Source organism: Salminus brasiliensis, chromosome 5 (genome assembly GCF_030463535.1).
Source record: "Salminus brasiliensis chromosome 5, fSalBra1.hap2, whole genome shotgun sequence".
Lineage (NCBI taxonomy): Eukaryota > Metazoa > Chordata > Actinopteri > Characiformes > Bryconidae > Salminus > Salminus brasiliensis.
In genome coordinates, this window is record NC_132882.1 from 26000625 (window position 1) to 26010956 (window position 10332).

At 37.6% G+C, this 10332-nt stretch overlaps 1 protein-coding gene across 11 annotated transcripts in view; it reads left to right on the plus strand.

Moving 5' to 3' along the window:
- LOC140556268 (uncharacterized) overlaps positions 1 to 8031 on the plus strand; it is a 99572-nt gene extending 91541 nt beyond the window's left edge. For 9 of the 11 annotated variants that reach the window (XM_072679967.1, XM_072679966.1, XM_072679973.1 and 6 more), the window contains one exon: positions 4438 to 8031. In XM_072679967.1, coding sequence (XP_072536068.1) covers positions 4438 to 4683 — 246 coding nt within the window. In that variant the 3' untranslated portion in view covers positions 4684 to 8031. The other 2 variants (XM_072679971.1, XM_072679969.1) reach the window with 2 other exon arrangements.
- Positions 8032 to 10332: the final 2301 nt, after the last annotated feature.

Genomic DNA, 10332 nt, shown 5'->3' on the forward strand with positions numbered 1-10332 from the left:
TTACCAATATAAAGATTCTTCACCATTTGGACAATTTGGAAAACCAGTATTTATAAGCGTCTAATTCTGACCTTCAAATAAGAAAAGCAACTGCAGCTTTACAGGTAGGTTTTGTTAGGTTGGATTCCACATGTCACATGTATAGATGTCTGATCAGAATCACTCAACACTGATATTTGAGCTCCCAAAGTTTTTGCTTATATTTTAAAGAGGCTATATAGACAGTTTCCATATTCCTGGTCAATCAGTTATGGAACTTACATGATGAGGCATGGTGAACACCACAAAACTACAGTCTCACAAAATGCAATATAATTGAACTACCACCTCAGTGAGAGGGTATCAACATTAGCTTTTCATTGTACATTTTACAAAGTTGGAATTAACAAGCAGGGCTGCCATTCGAACATCTCCTCTATTTAAAGCAACACTATGGAAATTGCCATTTCTTGCTCCTGGGATCCGCCTACAGTCTTCAGGACGAGCTGAGATATACGGAACTATAACTGAAACTGAAAGAATCATATGGATAGAAATGCTTTCGACAAGATTTTACCCAAATATGACAGTGGCTATACAGTGTTATACTGTTTTAAAGAGTATCGATGACAGCAATGCAGTACTCCCTATTACAGCTTAGTGGAGAATGATTTTGAAGCTGTAATTTTATAGTAAAAATGCAACATAATATTGCTTTACGGTCAAGGGACACCTAACCTAAAGTAAGAAAGTACATAAACTGAAAACATTTATCCAGTCATGTTCTTCTGTTTTAAGAAAAATGTGTTTGGTTTTCAATGTTTGATGGAAATTAAATGTTCTGATGGATTCAAAAGGGTATGAGTGGTATCTCATGCAAGATACTGATGTTCCAGAGATGATAATGTTCCAATAAATACCGCTAAAGCCATTTAATTTAGTTCAGTCAAATCCTTCTATGGACATTCCAGGAAATACTGTTGCACTTTAAGTGGAAGTTATGGAGTTGAGAATTCAAAGGAGTTTGTTTAGAGTTTGTAAGGCTTGACTATATTTCCAATAAGGTGCTTGGTGTCAATACTGTATATTATAGTGTGATTATGTTCATTTTCCCACACTCAGGAATCATTGTATGGTGAGTGTAAAACAAACAAATAAATGTAATGGTAGGCAAAGTGAATCTTATTTTGTTGACAACTGAAAAATCTCATGCAGCGTTCAGTAGGTTCTAATGTAGAACTGTCACTCACAAAACGTGGTGAATGTGTTGCAAAGTGAAATGTCTGTTGCTGTCTCATTTTTTTCCTGACTCACTTTTTTCAGCATATTTTATGTTAACAGCCACCAAACTCAAGATCCATTTTAAGTTCTACATTTTGATATCTTCTTCTATTTAATAAGCAAGCCCCCTCAGTATCTTTATGACTTTGGGCCCCAAGGATTGACTTTGGCATCCTCTGGAGAAATAAAGATGACTCATGAGGGATGTTGTAGTGTTGTTGTTGTTGTTGATGTTGTTGTTGTTGTTGACTTTGGAAGAGAAACATTTATATTAATGATAAAGGAAGGGGCAAAATACTTTCCTCATCCTCTCATTTAATGTTACTTAGGTGCTGTCCTGGAAGGCCACAGTTTAGTGCTTACCCTCATCCAGCAAACCCTTTCCAATGTGGATGAAGACCTTGTTTTTTTTTTTTTAGATAAATCAGTCATGTTGGAGTTGGGAAATCATTAAACCATGCACGGCTGTGGCCATCCCAGACTGCATTTTGAGTAACGAGGGATTGATTGATCTCTTGGGTGGGTGCAGAAAAAGCCTCCAACTACGTTACTGTTTATGATGTCACCTTTCCCCTCAGCCTATGGCCAACCATTGCTGCATGAGAAATTCCATGTCTGCGCTCTTCATCTGCTCATATCCATCCACATACTACTGTATTATTTGAATGAGACTAGTGCAGGCTCAATGGTGGTAAAATTGCTTTTAAGCGAGCTGAACAGTCTGTAATTAAGTGCTTTTAACAATTATGGGCACCCTTGGTAAAGATGGGCATTTTTGAATTTTATTTTATTCATCAGCTTGATTTTGAGGTAACATGAACAATTCTTCTCAGATTTAGTTTTTTGACACCCTTGAAAACAAATGTCGCAGTTATGTTCATCATTTTTCATTTTAGTTAAAATAACAATAGCGATTCTAGTCCAATCATTTTGGATGAGTTTGGAATCTGACATCATTCCTCCACACAGAATGTCTCCAGTTCAATCCTTGGCCCTGGATGCTTAATTTTATTAGTGTGGATTTTAAGATAAATCTTGGATAGTTGTCCTATTGGAAGATAAAAATCCTGGCAGTGGCAGAGTTTGGTGCCATGCATCCTTAGAAGATACCCAAGTCTCACAACATCTCATCCACCACTATACCTTACAGTGGGGATTAAGGGGATAATTATTATTATTATTATTATTTTATTTATTCATTTTTATTATTTTTTTTAATAAATCTCTGCCAGTCAGTGTATCTGGGCAGTAAATATTTATTAATACACTAATATTTAAATTAATATAAATACTATTAACAAACTATTTACAAAAATGAGGGATTGTATGCCTGTCATTGAGTTTAACAGTTGCTAAATCTTCTCTTAAAGAAGTCCAGTATTACTTGTACTGTGATCTAGTAGTTGATTTGAATAGTGCTTCTTAAAGTAGTATCAGGTAAATTTGAACAAACCCAAACAATGTCTGGGAGCATTAAGGAGAAATCTGGAACCAAACTCTTTTAAAAACAAAAAATCTTCAAACGTTGGCAGTGTTGGCATGTTCACTCACATTTGTTCATAGTTTTAAACAATTTGTTTAGGTTAGCTTGACTTTTGTACAGAACTGTGTGTTATATGTTTTTTTAAGGATGATTTTCCTTTCTGTGAGGCTAGATTTGTCTGTGTAAGTACTGTGTAAGATCAGGCTGGCAAATACTTTTTATAGCTTTTTTAAATAATCCTTTAGAAGGGTGCCCGTAATTTAAGAGGACACTGCAATTCCAAATACTGTATATAGTATAAAAAAATAACAGGGATAAAGTTTAATGAGAGGTTTTACATTTTTTAGTATACAGTACAGTTTGTAATCAGGTATAAATAAAGATGGAAGGTTTTAGTAAAAGTTCTGAGCACTTCATTTCATTCCGATTTGATCGAGAGCATGTGTCTTCTTATTTTATGCTTTTATGTATTTCAAAGGATTTATTTCTATTGTGGAAATGGACAGTCCTGTAGCTTTATTAAGCATGAACATGCTTTATATTTGGGAATTTATATGTTGCTTTTTATATTGAGTTTTTCATCATAGCCTAATATGTGATTTTGTTTTCTTTCTCATGTGCTGGGTCATTAGAGCATGATACCAAGTCATGAGCACTGCTATATATATTTTTTGTTAGTTTGTTTTTCTTTTGTTGTGTTTTGCATAAAAAAAGACCTAAACAAGCACTCACTTCAGGGTGGGGTCACTTATCCATGTCCATTCCATCTTCATCTTTCCTATTGACACGCTGCTATGTGTTTCTAGGCTGAGGGGCAACAGGAGACAGTTGAGGGGAGTGGGGCTCCCTCTAGCGGCTCCTTGGCAGCCCAGCCGGCAGCCAGCTCTGCTCAGGAGAATGGGCTGAAGGAGGGCGCTCCATGTGGGGGCGATGCACTCCGGGACCCCCAGGGCCTGGACTCGCTTATCCCTGAAACAAGTAAGTTTGTGTGTCACGCTGCTCCTGCCCCACACCTCTCCCTTGGATTTCCTGCTTACATACCTGGTTAGAATGACCTGCAGGGTTTTGCAGTCAGTCCATTATCTCGGGTACATGTTGGACACTTGACTGGATTTGTGTAATTGGGTCTTTTGGGCCTGTATGTTGTATTTTATTTAGTTATGTTTAGATCTAATTTTGTAGCAGATGGTTATTCGAGTATAGGTCATTTTTAAAGCAAGGATCGTTGCTGCCATGGTGGTAAATGGCAGATTTTCTTGGATATTGTAAAATGAATGCCCTTGTGGGCAGATACCTTAAGAATTGCCCTTTCTTTTAGAGTTGTTGCATACATAAGTTTAGATTGACCAATCTATCTACTAATCTATAGTTAATCCATATATGTGTTTATTCATTTCATAATGTTCATTTGTAGAAACATCATCTTTTTCTTTGATTTTTTTTTTTGTATTTGTTAATTTATTATTGTATTTCTGTTGTTTGAAAAACAAAAACAAAAAAAAGCCCCTGACCACCGAATCGTCTTGACTTCTTATTTTTCAGGCATCTAATTCTGCTTTTTGCTGTCACTTTCCCCTTTTCATTTCAATTCCCCCCAACACCCTCTACCCCGCCCTCTCTCTCCTTCCTTTATATGTCCAATCCTTCTGTCTTTCTGTTTTTTTCCCCCCTCCCAACACCTTCCTCCGCTGCAGATTGAGTCTTTCAAGCTAAACTTCCGCGAGAAAGCGCGCTCTCGCACGGACCACGGCGCCGACATCGTAACCTGGCCTGCCCTGGGCGACAGCCCCGCCCACCCCCATCCGCTCCGCAGCAGTGTCTCGCTCAACGACTCCCTAGCGACCGCCGGCTTCCCTCACTCCGCCACGACTCCTTCCCTCAGCCTTGCCTCTCAGGGGCAGGGTTGCATCTCTGACTCACTCACTGGACTCCAGACGTGACCTTCTCCACTCATCGGTTAACTCTCAAAAGCCCTGAACCCAACCCAAACCAGTCCCCCAACCCCATGCAGGGTGTTCCACCCAGAGCGATCAGTCTAGTTGATGAATAGGTGAAATTAATTTAGCAGAATCTGGTCACCCACCCCTCCTCAGCCTCCACAGCTCACATTCGCCATACTCGCTTAGTCACAACACCATCTCCATTAGAGCATGATGTAGGCTACATCTCCTGGTTTTCATGCTGGCAAGTTCAGTCTAATTCAGTACTGCAGTCTTAGCAGGATCTAATCTCTGTTAGGATCTCCCATGGTGTGATCAACTGGACATACATGACCTCCCACCCGTATCTGTTAAGCTGACGCAAGTACTCAAGCTTTTTAGAAATATCAGCCCATAGCTTTGTGTTGCAGCTCTTTTTGTCAGTATGCGGGGCTGTCCTGTGATCCTGTAAGAACCATCGACTACCCAGCTTCAGTATCTCCCTGCTCTCATAACCCACTCACTCCCATCCTTCACTGTCCTCCAGAAGAACTCACATTTAAACAAACCAAGTAGTCTGTTTCAGCTGTAGGTTGATCTAAATCTCTCTAAAAAGAAAATCTCTGTGTTTTGTGATGTGTTTGAGTGAATACTGTGGCTGTGAGCTGTGTTCTATTACGTTTAATTTTTTCATTGTGCTTGGTTGTTTAGTTCTATTTTTTTTTTTTTTTGAGTTTTTCTTGTAAAGCAATACAATGGTCTCTGCCTATAGGACATTCTTCTTGAAACCTCTTCTTGAAACAAAAGCACAGGAAGCAAAGCTTACATCTCAGACACAGCTCCGCATAGGTCTCGGAAAGTGTGCGCGGTAAGCAGGTGGTGAGGGAGACAGCGAAGGTGTGAGAAAGGAAAGAATGCTGATACGTTTATTAGTGGATATGAAGTCGAGCTGGGCTGAAGCTAAGCACGAGGAACTGTTCATGCTGAATGTTGTTCGTTTGTGGTTGGATGGACCTGGTGTTACAGCTGAAGCATGTTTGAGACGGACGGAGGAACGAAGCCTTGTGTCACTCAAGTTTGTGCCTCTTATCCTAATTACCTGAAACTGGAAGGAGCCTGGGTCTGCCACTGCCTTGAGAAGATATACAGAGATGTTCAGAGCCTGACACAGAACCTTTCTTTTAGCTCTTTAGATTAGTAGCTGCCTCGTGATGACCTATTTGGACTGTACATATATACCTATATCTAATTGTGCTAACTGTTCCATCTGAGGTGTTTCAGAAAGCTAAAGCGTAGCTTACCCACAGGTGTTAGAGGCAGTAGACCATTACGTAGCTTCTTCTTCTTCTTGTAGCATTCGATCTTAGTCGCCTCTAAATAGCCTCTAATTTTTTTTCTTTTTTTTATGTAGTCCGAATATTGTATCCCATTCAGAAAACTAAGTCCATGGTGCTGTGTTTGTTCCACAGTGGAGAAGGGAGGAGACTATTAACGCAAGAAACGGTAGATGGCTTTTCTGTTCACTTTTCCCATTAAGGGTTAAGAGGGGCACTGATAATAAGGGTAGTTCTTTGGTGAGGAATGCTACTGCAGTTTTGCCCTCTTTTTAACACCATGTTTATGCAACTAATGAAACGAGACACTACTATAAAGGAAAATTTAAAAAATATATATAAATATATATACACAACTTACCCTTCGTTACTATTAATCACCATCATGCTTTTGAAGGTTTTAAGCGTTTTGAATTCATCACAAAGAAATATAATGCACATGCTTATTATGCACAAATCTATGCTGAGCTATATCTCAGTAAAATTTGATTGAGAAACCTGGCGTTGAGGAGAAATTATCAATACTCTGTATCGACCTAGCAATTAAAAACAAAAGAATATCTTAAATTGTTAAGTAGGCTCATGGGCAATATTATTTATGTAGACTTGTCTTTGACAAATGAGAGGTTTGTAGATATTTGTATTTGAGCTGTGTTGTGCAGCTTTCAAATGCTCTGGGTATGGTTCTCTTTGAATTCTGACTTTATTTTGGAACCTTCAGCTTTGCCCGTAGAGTTGTGGTCATTTTAAAGTCAGTTCCCTGTGCCTGATTGCAGCCATTTTACTGTCAAGTGCAGTGTACTCTGCTTTTCTTTCTTTCTTTCTTCTTCTTTTTTTTTCTTTTTTCATTTAACACGTTTTTGGTCCTCCTGGATTGCTAGCACACGGTTTTATGTAAATATATATATTTACGGTTTATACATTCAGTATCGCCGCCGGAAGGAAAAACACGATGAAAATGAATAGAAAATGAATTGTTTTAAAAGGGTGTTGAGTACAGATTTGTACCATTTAAGGTTTTTAGAGTGTGTGCTTGTCGTTCTTATTCTTGTTATTAAGATCATTATGATTTCTAATCAATATGATTATTCATATTTATTATTATTATTATTATTATTATAAAAAAAAACTAATATCAGTCTGCCTCTTTTTTTTCTAAGAAAAGGGCTGAGGTGAAAGAATGTTTTTGAAACATAATGTACTAAACATGCAAGACACTTGTATTTGTGTTCCTGTCGTACTGCCATTGCTTTGGTATGCTGGTCGTGGCTTCGGGTAGTGTGTTCTGACTCCTACAAGCGAAATGCAAAGTGGATAAAGTCCAGTTTGTATTGAGGGGCTTATGTGCGTGTAATTTGCATCCACAGCTTGTCTCCATGAATCTCCATAGCTCCTTGCCCTTCTCCCTTCTTAAGACCTTCTAGTCTTAAAGTAATAGCACGTTGTTATAGGCGCTGTCTAAGCTGTACTCAGTTGAACGGTTAAAAAATTAAGAGCAGGGTATCGCATCGAATGTGTTTTGATTTGCACTCTTTTAATTCTGCCATGAAGGATCAGGACACCCTGTCGAGGCAGAGAGTGAGAGGAGAGGTCCCATATCATGTGTGAAAAATTGGGGATCCATGGCACACTTTAAGTACTTTTACCACAGAGACACAAATACAAAGCAGACCACCCTCGCTCGAGTTATACCGAAGCTTCACAAGACTACCGCACTCGTACGCAAAACATGTTTTATGGAAGTAGCCCACGTTACGGCGTGAGAAGCCCCTTCGTTGCGCTTCTGCTAATAGAGCGTACTAATAGAAAACATACTAAGAGCATGCTGAACAAGTGGGATGTGTTTGGTAGACTTGTTGTTTGCAGACATTGTCCTTTGCAATTGTTTTTTTTGTTTGTTTTTGTTTTGTTTTATTTTTCATTACATTTGGAATTCATTTTAATTTCTGGTTTGAAAGAAGTGTTTATTGTGGTCAGTTGTTAACTAGTGATGTGATTATTAAACATTAAATAAAATAAGGTGTTTAAAACATTATGAACACGTCTTTTGGATTTCTTCATGATTCATGTCTGCAGTGGTATAAAAAATCCTATAAGAGCATAATATGAGAGCATTCATCATATATATTAGCATTTAACTGCATTTCTTCTGATGTCATTTCTTCTTCCAGGATAAAGTGGTTCAAGTTGAGTAGTAAAAAAGACCAAAGGATCAGAGAGTTTAAGGAAAAGCAAGGAATGTGGCAAGGCATTATCAGAAGGCAAAGCAAGGCACAGGTTAGTTTAAGATAAAAAAGATAAAAAGAGGAATTATGAGGATGATTAGAAAGTAAAAGATGAAGTGTTTTCAATTGAAAGAACATAGTTATGGTATATTCAATTCAGGTCAACTTCATTGCAGGGTAGTACAGTATAACAGATTTGGCTTACAGATTAGACAAGAGCAGTAGGGGCACACACCATACACAAACTGTGTAATCCGTTTGACTTCATCATAAAATACATACATATACAGCCTTTTGGCAATTGTGCAGCATAGGCGTTGTGTATATGCATATAGGCAGTGTGGTAGAAGGTAGTCAGGTCTAATGTGCAACAGTATTACAAAGTTATATTAAAAAAAAGGTGTACAGTGCAAGTGAAACATAAGCAGGTGAGAATTAGAGAGTTTGTACTATTTCTGATATAAATATTTTAAAATAAAAATCTGAATATTAATAATATTTATACAAATACTTTACGTTTGACTAGCATTTTCCATCGGGTAAAATTATGAAGTATGGTGCTCTCAAAGGAAAAATGAACAAGAATCATTTGGATTTCATACCATTTTATATTTCAAAGGTAATAAAAAAGCCATTATTATTAAACACATCACTAACAAGTTTGCCATTTCAGCCTTACGACAGCTTCTTTTCAGCTGCTGCTCCGCCACACATTTTCCTTCATTAAACCTTACTAACACATTATTTGGTAATGACTGTGTTCATTTTTACAACTATTAATTGTATGAAACCATAGGTTTTAAACAGCTTTACCAGACTTATCCAGAAGGTGGTGCTGTGTGTCCAAGATAACAATGCATCCCCCACCCCCACCCCCTCAAGAACTAGATTTCTTACATAGGTTATTCTTCATTCACTAGACATCTGAAACATGACTGAAAATATTGTAAATATATGTTATGATATATGTTATGTTATGCAAAGATAGAAAAATAACAAGGTTATGCATTATGACTTAACATAAGGCTTTTCAGTTAAGCATTAAAAAAAGAAGAAAAAAGAATCAGCTTTCAATGGAAGTCCAGTAAAGACCAACAGCCGAGTCAAATTATGGTTAAAATGAAATGAAATACACCGAAGATAAGTCACGGGTCTGTCTAATCACAAAAACATAATTTCTAAAATCACTACATAATCATAAAGGGCCTAAAATCTGTCACTTGGCTTTAAGAAAAGGAATAATTAACCTAACAGGACTTCTATTCTAACAATCTATTTAATTAATAAATCATAAACATTTCTGGTCTATGTCATGATCAATGCTTGCCCAATAACAATAGCTGAGATGAGATGCTTTAATTTATATAGTTAAATAGTTTAATTTGGAGTTTGGTAGAAAGATGCTGAATTACGTCCAGGGACACCACCTGATGTTCACACACTTAAAGCACATAAATCTGCAGACTGTTAACCAGGGCAGAGTCTGTACAAACACGACCAAGGGTGTCTCCTTAAGTGTGAGTATGAACATCAGCACATTCTCAGATGCAAAGACATCAAGTTCATGAAGACTGAAATCTTCAAAGCTGATTTCTAAGACAAAGAAAGATTTATATGTACATATCTCAGAGGTCAAGTCAAGATTGTTCATTATCAGTTATGGAGTCTTGGAATTGGCCAGAGTACCAGTTCTTTGGTTTGGGTTTTTTTATTTGTAGGAGGATATAACATTGTTTGAGGTCCACGGTACTGTGAACCAAACTATTAGTATTCGACTACGCCCAGAGTAAATACAGTCTTCCATTCTAGGGCCTCTTTTAACTGTGCAGCTTGGACACACCTCTGCTCCATCTAGTCAGCTTGCTCATATCAATCACAGCTTGAAATTATGATTTTAAGTTGTTTCCCAAAACATTCAGGGACAGAAAAGCATGTGTTTTAACAAAATCACCTAATAATTACAAAATGTACATATTCAGTTCAGTTAGATTCAGCTCTACCATCTGCACTTCTTGTTGTGCAGCAAGGGCCATCTCAATATCTGGATTTGATATTGAACAATTACTGGAAAACAACAATTCAGTACCCTGTGTAACACCTAATGTTAAACA